This window comes from Pyxicephalus adspersus, chromosome 8 (genome assembly GCF_032062135.1).
Source record: "Pyxicephalus adspersus chromosome 8, UCB_Pads_2.0, whole genome shotgun sequence".
NCBI lineage: Eukaryota > Metazoa > Chordata > Amphibia > Anura > Pyxicephalidae > Pyxicephalus > Pyxicephalus adspersus.
The window spans coordinates 1338297-1354752 of record NC_092865.1 but is presented as its reverse complement, the minus strand read 5'-3'; the positions used below and the strand labels follow the sequence as shown (position 1 = coordinate 1354752).

The 16456-nt window shown below is 42.2% G+C and overlaps 1 protein-coding gene across 1 annotated transcript in view; it reads left to right on the top strand.

The window, feature by feature from the left end:
* ZSWIM5 (zinc finger SWIM-type containing 5) overlaps positions 1-16456 on the top strand; it is a 51712-nt gene that overhangs the window by 29371 nt on the left and 5885 nt on the right. Inside the window, 10 exon segments of the mRNA XM_072419293.1 lie at positions 6117-6473; positions 7506-7654; positions 8387-8537; positions 10624-10797; positions 12198-12607; positions 12758-13016; positions 13985-14120; positions 15092-15249; positions 15690-15853; positions 16387-16446. Coding sequence (XP_072275394.1) covers positions 6117-6473; positions 7506-7654; positions 8387-8537; positions 10624-10797; positions 12198-12607; positions 12758-13016; positions 13985-14120; positions 15092-15249; positions 15690-15853; positions 16387-16446 — 2018 coding nt within the window.

Sequence of the window (16456 nt, the reverse complement as noted above, 5' to 3'; positions counted from 1 at the left end):
GGAGGGATTTGTGTATCAGGTAGGTAGGTGTGGCTTTCTTTGACACAGCCACCTACATGTGGACATTTTAGGCTGTTATATTTCATTCAGTGGGTTGGATACTCCCATTGATCCATTGGAAAGTCTCAGCTTGTCACACCAGTATTGCTTGAAGATGCGCGCTTGTTAAAGTGTTTGTGTGTTTTGCAGCATTTTGCATTTTTGTAACTCTAATATGTAACTTTTTTTTTTTTTTGCATCTTAGTAAAAACATTCTCATCAATGTCAAAAATGTATTCTTTGCTGAACACATTGCATTGTGAGCACACAACTCTAAATTTGTGTCTAGACAATATTATGCATTAATAAAAAGCAGCTAAGTGTAAAGTTCCTTTTGGTAAAGAAGCAAATTTGATTGCTACAACACTTTGCTATGCTCGCTGCCTGGGTGGTATTCACAGACGTCACGCAGACGAAAGCCGTCTCCTGCCCCGTATTATAGAACTGCATATTTCTGCACCTTGAAACAGAAGGGCAGCCTTTGCACAAGGTGAGCTGACACTATCCAGCCAGCCTTGGCATTTCCATGAATGAAGAAGCAGCTCGGGAAAGGATAAAAGGAGTTATTTTCCCTTAACTCTGCCTGTGCTGGAACAGATGGGAAGCACCGGGCCCTTGCTGCTTGGGATTACGACCTGTTCATGGGCCCTCATGGCTGATTTGAGGTTAATACAAGTGGAAAGATGCTCTGGCTTTTTTTTTCGGGAGGTGTCCCGGGTGAGGAGCAGATGGTTAAGACGAGCGTCCCTCTAGCTTACTCAGCTGCTCAGGGAAGCTTTGAGGCCACCTCCGGCGTAAAACATTTCCACAAACATCTTGTGGATTTAAAACCAAAAGCCGTGCCGGTTTTCTGAACCTTTTCCCAGTGATTGCACCTATTCTGTGCTAAGATTCTTCCATACACAGCCGTAGACCCATCTCTGTCTTTGCACAATTAGTTTGTATCCCCTCCATCAATAAACTATGGAGATTTAATCTGCGGAAAGGAAGTTTGCAGGGTGATTTGGAGCACCTATCATCTTTGGCTTCCCAACTTCCTTTGTTGTCACCACCTCTCAAAGTGACACTATATACTTTGATTTAGATGGAACCTCTTATTTCTTGTTTGCTATCAGCCAGCCTCTTAGTCCTGAGTGTCAGGGGAATCCAGCAGCCAGCAACCTCCATTCCTAGTCTGCTTAAGCTGCTCCACCAAGCACCCCAAATCTTTGATTAAACGGCAACCATTCTCCTTGCACCACCGATTTAGCCCTGGAAAAATCCCTGCTTGTTGTAAAGCGAAATATGCGACGCAATCTAGCACACAATCTCACATTCCCCTGAGGAAGCTTAGGAAAGCCGAAACGCATCAGAGTTCGAGACCGTTATCCTGCCTTTAGGCGTCTCAATTTATGGTAACCCTAAATAGACTTTTGGAAAAGGAGAATTTAGTTTTAAATCTCGATAAACCCCACAAACACTGTAGGGATATCCGTGTTCAACTCAGAATTTTTTTTAGAGCCTGTTGGGAAGAAATTGCAAGCGAATGGCAGCCCCGGTATTACGACCCAACAACTCTTCAGTAACCACCAAAAACAGCCGGGTGGTTTCTGAAAAGTGTTGGGTGGTGGGACCAGGGAGAACACTGGGGTATAGACTAGAAGACTTAACGTCATTGTAAACTATTATGGCCGCCACTTAGTTTTCTTCTGTTAAAAATTTGTCACCGAAATAGGTTTGCCTAAAAAAAAAAAAAACATCCTTTTTTCCCTTTATTTATTTCCCCAATTGTACGAAATTGTATCTATTCTTATATTGAGCAATCTCTGCAATCGATTAAACAAAAATACAATGAAATCAAAACCACCGATGGAATTCTTTTAGATGTAATGGCAAAATGAATCCTCAATGAGATTGGTGATAAAACAAATGAAATTCTTGTAGGGGATTGCAAGGATCGATTTTAGTTTAATCAAGAAAATGTTACATTGTTTGGGTCAGATAATTCAAGTGTCAATGAATGTGAGGACTGCAAGGAGCAGATATTTATCTCTACACCAAAAACCCCTCCTGCCCCTCTTCACCCTACAGAGGAGGTTTGTCTAAACTTGCCTGGAGGAGAGAAGGCAAATTATGGCCTTTCAAGGCCTCTCCAACCCTCGCAGGAGTCTCGCCTCATAAGCTTCCATTGATTAGTCAGCCGTTAAAGATAGAAGAATGTGAACGAGTCCCCTGCTGACATGTAACTGATTATTGGGGTGTGACATTCCACCCTCAGGGGCCAAAATGCACGGGAGGTTTCCATTGGCCAGTTATATATTCTCTCACAGAGGTCACATGTCTGTGTGACTGCCGAGAATTTGGCGAAAAGAGAATGGTTTACCTATTAGCGTTCATGTGCGTCTTTCATTGGCTTATAAAAATGTGACTTTAGGCTTTTTGTGAAGATAAAGGTGGTGGTGAAAAGTTTAAAAATCACCTCCAGACTGCTGATTGGCAGTAAAATCACTAAAAATAATTTCTGATTGGTGGGTATTGGGTCCAGTAATATAATCTGGGATATTGAATAATCTCGTGTTATTGTAGTTTTTAGTTTACAGTTTGTTGATTATTATTATTATTATTAATAATAATAATAATAATAATAATAATAATAATGAACAGGATTTATTTAGTGACAACATTTTAGGCAGCACTGTACACAATACTAAGGTTGCAGCTGCTGAGCCAAATTTTACTGCATGCTAAAGCCACATATTATCTTTTTTTTCAGTTTCAGGGTCAATTGAGTTGATAATTGAACCGCGAATGGGTGATAATATGGGTATTAGACGGGTAAATGCATTTATATTGACTGGCAAAGAAGGTAGAAGAGCTTACAATCTATTGGGTATAAGGAGGATACAGAAGGTAGAAGAGCTTACAATCTATTAGGGTATAATGAAGGATACAGAAGGCAGAGGAGCTTACAATCTATCAGGGTATAAGGGGGTTTATAAAAGGTAGAAGAGCTTACACTCTATTAGGGAATGCATGGGATACAGAAGGTAGAAGAGCTTACAATCTATAGAAATATAATAGCAGATACAAGAGTTGGTGAGCTTCCAGGCCTTTTTCATACAAACATTGTCCGTAGCGTAGTACATTAAGGTGCACAATGCTGCTAAATATAGGCAGCCCCTGGACCCGGATCCCTTGAATGAATACAGTTAATTGGGGCAGGGAATTTGTGTAGCTTTGCTTCATCCATCTTTTGTACGCTTTGAATCCTTGCTGTGCAATGCATTGGGCGGTTTTATTCTTCATGAATTCTGATTATTGCAGGATGCTGGGAGTTTTCCTTCTTTCTGCTCAGTGTTAACCTCGTTTCCTGTTTCCACATTGACCTCCCCTGACCGGCTGAATAATTTCCTGTTCGATCAGCATCCGCCCCTCATCATGATTTCCCCAACCCCATAAACTTCCATCCACCTCCCCCTTTGTGCTATTCTTTTCCAATTATTCATCATCTGACTTGTTCCAATTATTGACCATTTGCCATATGTCACAGAGGGACCCGGGGCCACACGATGGCTGCATATGACGGTGCTGAAGTCTGACATTGTGTCGGGCCCCAGGCACAATGTCTCTCTACACAGGGAGATTATTGGAAGACAAACTCTCCATTCCTGACATGCCTCTCCAGAAGTTCAGAAACTAATATGTTTTCCTACTGCTTGTTTAAACACAGTTAATTAGGCAGTGACCGCCACGTGAACCGTGCCGTGTATATCTAATCAGTATGGCAGCCAGTGTGTGGCATTGCTGCAGGAATAAACAGGCCTGGGTGGTGGGGTAAATGTCCTCCCACCTTCCTGACCTGTGCACTCACATTTCATGTATTGCCATTCAAGGATATATCAGAGAAATATTGTTTGCTTGAAATGTGATAAAACCATGCAATGTATGAGTATGTATGAAGGGCAAAATAATAAATATGAAGCACCCTGTCAGCATCAATATCACAGCAGTTTTTGTTTTCTGAGTTTTCCTTCTAGTTATTTATATGCTTCCTGTAACAAGGTGAAAGTGAAATAGTGCAACAGGATTTTTAGCTTGGGGTTAATTTAAAATTATCAACAAATAATTCAGCAAAGACTTCTGAAATCTTTGCACATTTTCTGGGAAAACAGTTGAGACCTCATGAACCCAACCGTATCACAACTCTGCAACGTTCAATGCTTTGTCCAGTTTCCTATAACTCATTGTTGCTGGTCGGGTTGTCCTGCATATAACTCTGGTTTCCAAATTAAAGTAATTTAAAGTAAGTATAAAAAAAAAGGAAAAAAATAATATTGAGTAATTATATAGCTTTACAAAGCCTATAGTCATGTCACTAACTGTGCCTCAGAGGTGCTCACAATCTAAAGTCCTTACCATAGCCATATATTGTTACCACAATCTAAGGGCAATTTTGGGGGGGAAACCAAACTGCATGTTTTGAAACATGGGAGGAAACCCCAACGGGAAACGGGGAGAACCTGCAAACTCCATGTAGATAGTGTGCTGACCGAGAGTCAAACCTGGGACCATTTTAGTATATGGAATGCTTTCCTCACTTGTATCCACCACATGTACTCAGTATTTTTAGCTAAAGCAGTCCTTTAACTTATGTTTTAGAGTCTCTCTCTGTGTGCCAGGGTGTTTCTAATCCTCTGGAATGTACTAACATTTAGGATTAAGACACCGACCAAGTAGGAAAAGGCTAACTCAGATTTAGGTTAAATACTACAAAAGGCATCATCTTCCGTGTTCTGCCCGGGCCCTTTTAGATGGAATGGTTTTGGATGGTTACTGAAAAGTTGGGTCACAATATGGGGGCTGCCACCCACCTACAGCTTCACCTCACGCAGCTTACAATATTTCTGAGGATAATACTGGGCTTTCCTTTAGAAGTCAGTCACATATGGAAGATTGCAGAAAATTAGAAGCCGCTCTGGCTGTGTGGTCATAGGACAGGGCATGGCTTGATTCATGTTGCATGCTTGGTGTAAACTAAATCGACTTGAGCGGTTTTTGCCACAAGAGGTTAATACCAGCTCCAGCATGCGGGGTAAGTTTCATCTGGTGGGGGATTGCAGAAAAAAAGATTGCGGCATTGCAGGATTAGAGGTGCCTCTAGGCAGCGTCTAATTTTATCCCTTGTAAAGTTCTCTATCACCGCCACAGCTGGTTTACATACTCAACTATTCAGGAAAAAAAGCTTTAAACATTCTATAAGACTCAAGGCGCCCAATGTGTATTATCCAAGCACCGGACCATCATCACCAGTCCCAGCAATGCTGGATATAATTGTATACTACAGCCTACATCCCCCCTCGCCTGATGCGATCATTTAGGGGCTGTTTATCATGATCTGCGATTAGCATTGCTATGTATTCCTGCACATCACGCTAATTCACGGATTTATTATTCCCCAACTTTCACATTATAGTTAAAAATGTTTATTATTCCCTGTAAGATCGTTACAAAGGACAAGAGGACGCTCTTTGCGTCTGGAGGATAAGAAGTTTAATCTCGGATAAGGAAGGGATTCTTCACTGAACCTGGGGTTTTTAGGAGTTTTTTTGCCTTCCTCTGCATCACCTATGTCTATAGGGTTTTATTTGGGATATGTTTATTTCCCTAGTATTTGTCTTTTTTTCATCCTGACTAACTATATATATATAAACGACATTAGAATGGATTATTCCTCGTTTGGTTAGGTATAAATGATTGCCAAAATTTTAGTAAATTGATGAGGTAGAGGAGTGGAAAGTCTTGAGGTTTATGAAGTCCGGAATGTAGATTTTCTTTATAGTCATGGCCATTAGAAGTATTGCTGCCCTATTGGAATATATGATTGGTTAAGTTCTTCTTTTTGGGTTACTCACATAATTACATAAAAATGATAGGCATGCTTGCGGATCCTGCTAATTACCAACACATAAACAAGGCAAACAGAGGACCGGTCACCAATATATTCTGTAGCCTCTCTCTCCGATATAATGACTATGATTTGATGTAGATGAGATTTAGGCTGCAGTAACCTCATAGTCTTCTCTCTTTTTTGCTTCCAGGTTTCCACCTAAGCGGCACAGTGACAGAGCCGCCAACTCAGTCGGAGCCAGAAGCCACCTACAAAGTAGCCATCAGCTTTGACCGCTGCAAGATCACCTCAGTGACCTGTGGCTGCGGCAACAGGGACATTTTCTACTGCGCACATGTGGTGGCGCTCTCATTGTACCGGATCCGCAAGCCAGACCAGGTCAAACTGCGTCTTCCCATCTCAGAGACCCTCTTCCAAATGAACAGAGACCAGCTGCAGAAGTTTGTCCAGTACCTGATCACAGCGCACCATACGGAAGTGCTTCCCACGGCTCAGAAACTGGCTGACGAGATCTTGTCCTCCAATTCTGAAATCAACCAAGTGCATGGTAAGGAGTGCATTGCTGGCTTCACCCCTTGGCTTGTCAGTTTATTCATTTGGCAAATTACAGTAACCCATACCAGCCAGTCCAAAGCGATCTTTTAGGATCTGACCTATTAGGCTGATATTTGGTTGCTTTGGGGGTCTTACAGATTGCATTCTTTATGGCAAAACTTCAGTCTGTTAGTAAAGCAGCATACACATGTTCAATCTTTGTTGCTGGAAACAATCTTTCATTATCATTTACAGGAACAGTAAAGTGATAAATGATCAAGCGAGCACTTTACACACATCCCCATTTTGTTCTATAGAGATGGGAGAATGAACAAGTGGCACCCCCTCTGTACTCTTTTCCATTGTGGTTGTTCACGAATCTGTCAGGATCGATCCATGAACGACGTCGGTCAACAGCTATGCACGTTAGATTCTTACCTGAGACGAGTCCGACCATCCGTATCGAGTGAGAATCATCTGACGTGTACATAGCCTAAGTCTCTTGCAGTCTTCTGTAGCACAGAGATGAGAGAAGTAGTAGAAGGAGCCGGTCAGTTGTCCTGCAATTCCAGAATCGTGATGATATCAGTTTTCTGGTTCCCTTTTCATTGTCCAGTCACGGGGTGGGGAAAGGGAAGGGAACCTGTGAGTGAAAATTAAACTTCTGCACAAAGAAGACTGTATTCATGGGCAGCGCTGGGCAGAAATATAAATGATAAAATAGCACATAATTTCATCTTTGTATTTAGCCTGGAGTCTGGAAAAAGACCTTTTCCTGTCCCGAGAGTCAGGAGTGCAATCCTGTAGTCCAGATGATTTTGTCGTGATGCTGCGATACACGTAGTGGCAGATCTGCCTATCTAGCAGTGTCTGTGTCTTGTCCCTAATGTGTGATTTCTATGCCATCTGACTTGAAGATAGACGTTTCTATTATATAGCCGTAAATTTTGCATGCTGGAGTTTTGCTATAATTGATTCTCTCTGTTCATGTCAGTAAAGTTCGATTCTTTTGTATGGAGTACAGAAGTCTTCTCTTCAATTTCAGGGGCCCCGGATCCCACTGCTGGCGCCAGCATCACTGATGAGAACTGCTGGCACTTGGATGAAGAGCAAGTCAGGGAACAGGTGAAGCTCTTCCTGTCTCAGGGTGGATACTACAGCTCGGGAAAACAGCTCAACTCCATGTTTGCTAAGGTAAAGCTTTGATTGTAAACAAGATAACCAAGAATATCTAAAGGTTTTATTATGTTTTTCTTTAGGTAGATGTAAACCAAAATAACAAAATCCTTTAGAAGCTTTTTAGGCATTTCAAAAATCTTTTATTAAAATGTTTGGCAACCCCATCATAAAGATCCTTGTAAAGGCATTTCTATTATAGGGTGACAACACTCCCCCAGTATTTCTGTGTTGTTTCCCTGTCTTACAGTCCTTTCATTGCCATTCCAATGCATTATACACTTACATGGTCCATTGTTGTCACCACCAAGCAGCACAATCACCAAAATCACGCTGAAAACGGCTGCTAAATGATTGCAAAAGACAGGGAGTAGCTGCAAAGCTGCCACAGGGTATTAAGAGTACAGGTGTGTGATAAAGTAAAAAAATGTGAAAATTGGTTTAATGCACAGAGCAAATGAAATTTGCAGATAGGGTTTACATCTAGTTTAGGGTTTGGCTTATTATTATTGTTAAACAGTATTTATATAGTGCCAACATATTACGCAGCGCTGTATATTAAATGGGGATTGCAAATGACGGACAGATACAGACAGTGACACAGGAGGAGAGGATGTCTGTCTGTCTGTCTGTCGGCTCATTGTTTTGGTCTTTGTCTCTCTTTTTCCTGGTGACCACACGGGAACTTGGTGTGATTTAATGTTGCAATGCAGTGGCCGTGCTGGGGTTAAGTATTTCTTCTAATCCCAGGTGCGAGAGATGCTCCGGATGAGAGATTCCAATGGAGCCCGCATGTTGACGCTGATAACAGAGCAGTTCATGGCAGACCCCCGGCTAGCATTGTGGAGGCAGCAGGGAAGCGGGATGACTGATAAGTGCCGGCAGCTTTGGGACGAGTTGGGTAAGTGTCATTGGACAGTTGGAGAATTTGTGAGGCTCAAGGGCCCAGCTTCATTGAACTCATCTAAAAAAGAGGGATGCTAAAAAGAGAACCTGTCAGAGCACATCTTAAAAAAAATACCAAATGGGGAAATCCTGTCCTTCGGAACAGTCATTGCTTTTAATAATCAGGAATTGTCACAGAACTCTGCGTAGGAAGGCTGTAAAGCCTGCAGCCATTTTCTATAAATGTATTGCATTCCTGGACACTAAAAATGGATGTGTTCAGAGTGACTACACTGAAATTAGTTTGTGGTCTGTGAGTCAGGGAATGAATGCTTCCATCTGACCATTCTCACAGACTGTCTGCATTACATTCTCTTTAATCGACCCATAGACCTGGTAATGGTTTAATCAGGTGTCTGTTTTTTTTTATTAGATTACTGGACAGGAAGTCAGCTGTGTGTTTTGTTGTGTATTGAGCCCCCCAACCCACACACACACCATTTAATGATATCCATTACATTACTGTAAATCGTTCATGTTTTTGTGTGATAACTTTTTACAGGGCTTGTGTACATTCGTCATACAAGTCAATTTACATGCGAAAAACAGCCCCTGGCAACAATAAGCCAGAGGCAATTTATATACCAACCACAGCAACTTTAACAGTAACTCAAAAGCCAGACAGATCTGCACAAAATACTGGGTAGAACTTGCTTGTGAATCTTAGGCCCCTTTGCATGTAGTTACATATATCTGAACAGTATGCTTCTGTAGTTCTCTAGAGCAGCCATGGTTCCTCCAGAGGTTGCTGGGGATTGCTTGAGCAATGGGCAGTTTGCACCTCTTAGGTCAGTTTAAGTGACAACAATGATCTTTTTAGCTATCTGTATTCTTCCCAATGGCCAGCAATGTAAGAGGAATTCTTCCCACTGACCACCACACTAATATACTGTGATCTGTGAATATAGTAATTATAGACGGGCGTCCCTGAGGACCTGAAAGTTAGTTCTAAGCTTCCTTCATGTTAAAAAGGTCGAGTAACATTAGTTTAGTGTAATACAGCATACAAAAGCTTTTGGGAAAAAAACTTCTCTCCATAGCCTCCTCACACATAACCTTTATTTCAGCCATTTGTTGGCCCTTCTGATGACATCATTGGTCCTTGCATTGTCTAGCCATGGCAGTGGGTGAGTCGGTACTTACTGTAGAACGGAAGGTTCCTCACTGTGTTGTGTGAATAAAGTTCTGTTCTGTGGTACTGTGATCCCAGGCCAGCATGGTGTTTCAGCCCCCAGGGGCCAGGTTCCTGACAGCCTGGACAGGAAATGGGTTCAGGAATGCTGACCGTCAGTCAACCTGGAAGATTATTGCAATTTATTAAAAACAGGATTTATATAGCGCCAACATATTACGCAGTGCTGTACATTAAATAGGGGTTGCAAATGAAGAAGAGATACATTATATATATATATATATTATTATTGGTGCTGTAACCCCTGGCACCCATCCAGAGGGGAGAACCTGTCATCACTTCTTTCTTGGCTGGAATGATCCAGTCTGACTACAAGATTTATCATTATTCAGTAATAATAAAGTCCAAGTTAGTGTGAGCAGCTTCACGTTCTATGGAATGCAATTGTAACTGAACATCTGGAAAATGAATGAAATCTCTACTATGAGGCAACACTCTTTTCTGGAAATTGAATACATTTTATAATCTTTCTGTTTGCAAACGTCACATTATGTATCAGATCTGCTAACTTTTCCTCTGTTGGATCTGTTTGGGTTGGTTGATAGGAGACCAGGTTTTGATATTCAGCAATATTGATAAGGAAACCATTAGAACCTGCAGATTGTAAACTTTGATTCTCCGGAATACACACTTTCACATTACTAATGTCATCAGTGAATGATAAAGTTCACAAAGTTCCCCATATTCTTCAATTGAATGATTCTCATTAGCTCATCATACAAATATTCTGGAGAATCGAAAAGTGCTAAATAAGTGTTTCTCATGATTCAATCATCCCTCTTCACCGGAAAGATGATACTTATTATTGCAGAAATGCTAAACCCTTTGTGATTGGTGCTGTTTTTTTTAGGAGCACTGTGGGTGTGTATTGTGTTGAACCCTCATTGCAAACCCGAAGAAAAGGCTGCTTGGCTTCGGCAGTTGAAAAAATGGAACGACATGGACGTGTGCCCGGTGGAGGATGGGAATTATGGCACCGACCTCCCAAACATCACAAATGCCCTCCCGCAGAGTAATGGTCACGGTGAGTGTGCAGCTGAGAAAATACACACATTTTCTATTCTATAATAATAAACTGTATATAGTGCAAACATGGCCAACATGGCAAATGGCAGACAGATACAAACAATACCAAAGCCAGGAGGAGAGGACCCTGCCCCAATGATTTGGCCTGTACACACTTGGCAGTCCTATGGACTGCCAAGTGTGTACAGGTCCTGGACTTGCATTCAGGTCCTGGACTTGCATTCCCTACCAATGTTGTGCTCTATAGAAGGGTAGGAAGCGCAATGGTTTTTTATGGTTGGCTGCCTTGATAACATAGGTCAGAACTTAGCAAGCTGTACTTTGCATTTCCCCAAATAGTGATTGATTGGTAACAACAGATATCTAATAAGAACAAACAAGAGATGAATATTAGAAGTGACCTGTTGTTTTTTGGAACATCAATCCTCCTTGGTCACGTTATAGTTATTGGCTGATAGACCTAAAAATGGACACAGGGGAGGCAGTTATATATTCATCCCTGCATGAGAGTGCCAGTGTTCATTCATCCCTGGTACACACAAAGGATGGGATCCTTTACTTTGTAAATTGAGACTTCAGTTCTACCTAGGGTATCAGGGGGGTGGGGGTGCCCTTTGCAGGGAATGCTGTAACTTGGACAGAGTGACAAGATCGCTTGAATTTTGTCTTTAAATAATTGTGCAGACTTCTGTCTGTGTTGAGTTCTACTTGAGCCCCAAATATTTGCTAAGCTGATCTCTATGATCTTTTTAGGTGTAACATGTTATAGGCATACAGCCCATCAGTTCTGGGAATAACCCAGCTTTCTTCTGTGTGACAGCCCTGTCTCTGAGCTCCTCCACATCTTCTCCCTATTGTTATTCTGAAGTGGAAACGTGTAAATTATGGATAATGTTGGTTTTGCTGAGAGCTGTTCTGCGTCCTGATCTGTTCTTTGCCCCCTCCTGATCGTCTGATGAGCGCTACAAATCAGCAGCTGCAGTATCGTTAGGTGCTCTTGTCCTGATTGCCCTGCACGCCAGGCTCTTGCTAGGAGGACAGGAGGCTGATTAGGGCTCTGCATTTGATTCCCTCCCATGTTCCCGACTGTCTAAATCTTCCACTCAGACAATACTTGTTACGTGAGTGAGGACCCAGGGCGGGCACTATGCTGGGCACTGTGTCATCTCTGCCACCTACTTATATTTCACAGGAAGAGAGGCTGTAAACATAAGATTTTAGCAATGTTACCATCTTACTTTTCAGTTAATAACCCCTGTGTGTCTTGTTGGTTTGTTATCCCTATTTATGTACATTCATAGTATCAAGCTGTGTTGCTGTTTTGTTCTTTTACGTTTCATATGATTTGACCAGCTGAGTAAAAACGTTGACATTTGTTTGTTGCGATTTAATTTTTAGATTCTTTGGTACGTCCCAGAAGAACGGTTTTTACGCGTGCAATTGAAGCTTGTGACTTACATTGGCAGGACAGTCACCTTCAGAGAATAATCAGCAGTGACTTCTACTTCTCGCCTTCCTGCCAGAGAGATGGCGAAAGCCTGATATTTAACTCTCAGGGGCAGCCGCTGTGGTTAGGTGAGTAGATGGATGTAGATACGCCGTGTACATAAGCTCCCTGGAGCAGCCGCTGTGGCTGCATGTGCATATTCTGTGTACAGTGTGCATAATGCTGTCTCAGGACAGTTGCTTTGGCTGGGGGATGTAAATACACTGTGTATAGAGCGCAAACAAGCTTACAGGGACAGCTGCTGAATGGATGTAGGTACATTTTAGATCTTTGTTTTTTGACAAATTCTGAGGTCTTTGGAGTTAATTTCCACTCATCCAAAACATGCAGCTATGGTAAATTGTGCGCTCAATACCCAAGTGTGTGTGAGGGGCAGATAGGGTGGTATTTGGTGTCGCTGAGTGTTCTGGTTTTTCCTAAAAGCCGAATATGAATTTCTTTCTTCTGAGAGCTCAGTGAGTCACAGCGTCCAAACTACCAACATGTGTGCGTGTCCAGTGGCCCCTTGGAAAACAGCGAGTCCTACCTGTCACTGGCACTGGAGGTAGCCTTAATGGGTATGGGGCACCAGCGGCTTATGCCTGAAGGACTTTATGCCCAGGACAAAGTGTGCCGCAACGAGGAGCAGATCATTGCCCGGCTGCAGGAACTGGAACTGGACGCAGTGCTGGTACAGACACTGCGCAAACAGTGCATACTTTTGTTAGAAGGTGAGGAAACAAACATATTTTGTCCAGCTGGAGCAAACTGATATAAAATGACAGCCAGCTTTCCCATAACACCAGGTTTGAACACTCCCAGACCTGAGCTGAAGGCTGCTTGTGTGTAAATAATATATGGGGTAATTGAACCCTTTGGCTTTTACAATGTATGGTTCTGGATTGCGTTGACAATTTGCAGACAAGTGCGTGGTTTGCCTAATGACAGTCCATATAAAAGATTGTCTAACATGATGTGGATACAGGCTACAACAAATTAAAGATTCAATGTCTTGTATATGTTGTCGGCCATGTTGTCTTAAAGCCCAGCTTCAGGAAAAATTGTTTCCTAGCAGATGAATGAACGATTGCTGTACAATACAGCGCCTTCCTGCTCTATGGAGAGGGGAGGGGGAGAACGAGCCGCACATGGCTGCGCTGTCTCCCCTTCTTCACTTGCATTGCAGTCACTCGTTGTTCATTGATCCGCCATCACAAATCCATGAACGACGTTGGACGGCCCCTGTACACACTAAAGATTCTTATTCCATACCAGCCCTGAAATGATAATTGGGTGGGAATAATCTGACCTGTGTATGTAGCCTAAGACCTGGACTAAGAAATCTTTGACAAACAAACAAGCTTTACATGTTTGCCACCGATTTGCCCCTCATTATATGCTGGTTGTGCTAAATGGAGAAGACCCCTGGGTGCCTCTGTTCACCCTGCACCTTCCTGTCCATCATTGCTGGATGCTAGTTTCATGCTAGCTGTACATCCCGCTCTTTAGACTGATAGCAAACTGGTCTTGGGGTCCGACCATTCAGAATTGTTTACTGCTGTCCTAAAGCTGTGTGCTATCATGTGTTTACAGTCTCTCTGTGGTTTATATCCTCTCCGATCAATCATCAAAGAGATACTCTCAGTGTATAACTGTACAGAGCATAGAAATGTCACTGACATGGTTTTTTATGTTGCAGGCGGACCATTCAGTGGCCTGGGAGAGATCATACACCGGGAGAGCGTACCCATGCATACTTTTGCCAAATACCTCTTCACTGCACTACTACCGCACGATTCTGACCTGGCCTATAAATTGTCTCTTCGTGCAATGAGGTATGTACAGACCACTGCATGGATATAGCAGAGTTCAGTGTGGATTATTTTAGAGCTACAGATAGCATAAATGAATATGGACAACATTTTTCTCATTATGCTTGGCACTCTGTTTAGAGCTCCAAGATTCAATCTATTTCTCTTCTTTCAATGAAAATAGAATACCTGGCAGAAAATAAATATACACTACTATGTAAAGACATGGCAGGAAGGAAGGTTGCTGTTGGCTCATCTATCTACTTTTTATCTGGAATCTGTCATTATGTAGAATTACTATAGCCCTCTGCACCTCCAGGTTGGGTCTTTCTATTTGAACTAAGCGATGCACTACCAGGCATTCCCAGGGTCCTTTTTGATACAGGTCCAGGTAAAAGAGTATAGGAGCCATGTTTATTTTTAATCCAAGGTTGAACTTTTGTATTGTTTAATATAACAGGACCTGGCATGCAGCGGGTCTTAGCAAGTATATCTACCTATACAAATGTTCTAGATGGTGCCATTTAAATTTTCTGTGTAGTATGGGGGTGGTGGGTAATAAATGCTTGTTCTTTTTAAGTGTAGTTATTCTTCATATTACAGTTTATCTAGTTTGCTTGCTCTGATAACTACTTAAATGTAATGATTATTTTTGACTAACCTGGATACCAGTACATGTGCTCACCTCTCTACAGCTGATTGGAGCATTTAGTTGAGGGGGGGGGTCGCCCTGTAATAAGTGTATTGCATGCTACAGAAAGTACTTTTTAAAGTGTCAAACTGTCTGTGGTTCCCATATAAATAGTCATATTGTTCAATTTAGTCTCCTAATGTACTCTGGGGACAAACAGGAAAAGTGGGACAGTGGGTGTCCTCTGTGGGTAGCACAAACAGGTTTGCTTCAAACACATTTAATGATCCAGTAATTGTATTGTTTTATATAGAAGTGGTGCCATGGTTTGGTTACATCTTGTGTTTACTTTGCCATCTTCAAGGCTTTCAGTGTTGGAGAGCAGCGCCCCCTCAGGAGACGTGTCCCATCCTCATCACATTGTGTCTGTGGTGCCAAGCCGCTAACCGCGATGGTTCACACTGGGACACCTGGAGTCACAGCAATGCGAGCTGGCATCGACCATGCTGACTGCAGCCAAAGGTGAGCAACATTGCACTAGTGCAGCCAGTCCTGGGGGTGCCGGTTTGAAATGCGTCTGTTGGCCTGGCCACACAAAATTTGAGCTGGAGTGAATCAGAATGGGATATGCATACATTGTAAGATTTCTAAAGCTGAACATTACTAAATCACAAAAACACTCATTCCACACTTCAAAGGTTAAATAGTAGTCTAGAGTACTAGTAAAAAGCACATTTGCTTGGCTTACCCCTCACTCCCTGGCATTTATTGATCCCATGTCTGCAGTGCGCCATGTTCTGGGCAATCCCTTGGATCATGGAATGTCATATTAAACTGTGCATTACCTAACTCAGTAATAAAGAAATCTGATTGGTTTGACACAGCCAAAAGCTCACCCCACTATTGCCCTCACTCTGTCAGGCCATTTTCAGCTTCTAATCCTAACTCTTTCCTCTGCTCAGGGGACATGCTGCGTCTCCGCACCGTACTGGAAGCCATTCAGCGGAACATCCACTCCTCATCACTCATCTTCAAACTGGCCCAGGACGCATTAAAGATCGCCACGCCGGCTGACAACAGCTCTGACACCACGCTGCTAAATGTGGCCTTGGAACTGGGACTGCAGGTGAGGCCCGGAACTTTCTCCTATGATAGAATTTATTTTCCAGAACCCTTCCCTTCATAGGAGTGTTTATGGAAAACTTTAGCTTTGTAAACGTTTTTTTACAAAAGATTTTTTATCTGCTCCTGTTTGATCTGACAACTCTGTCTCTGCTGCACTGAACTCCCATCCAGTGATGTCAGCCCTGTGTATTGAACTACAGAACACCCCTCCAACTTTAAAAGGAAGGAGGTCTTCTGTAGGATGACTGATTGCAGAAATAATCCTGTTTGGCCTGACAATGTGTCAGCACAACAAATTGGTTCATATATTGTAAAAATGAAACCATATTTTTTCTTTTATTTGCTAAAATAACTACCTTTTTATTTGGTCAACAGAAAATCCTAAAATGTATGCAATTGACAATATTTGAGGCTGTTTGAGCCCATATTTTAGTTTTGGTATTTCTAATCGTTTTTATTTTTTTTTGGTGTTAGATATTTTCTTGTTTGTATGCTAAAAATATATTGATAATAAAATTTCATCTGTGTGTCCAGGTGATGAGAATGACGCTCAGTACGTTGAACTGGAGGCGAAGGGAGATGGTTCGCTGGCTGGTCACATGTG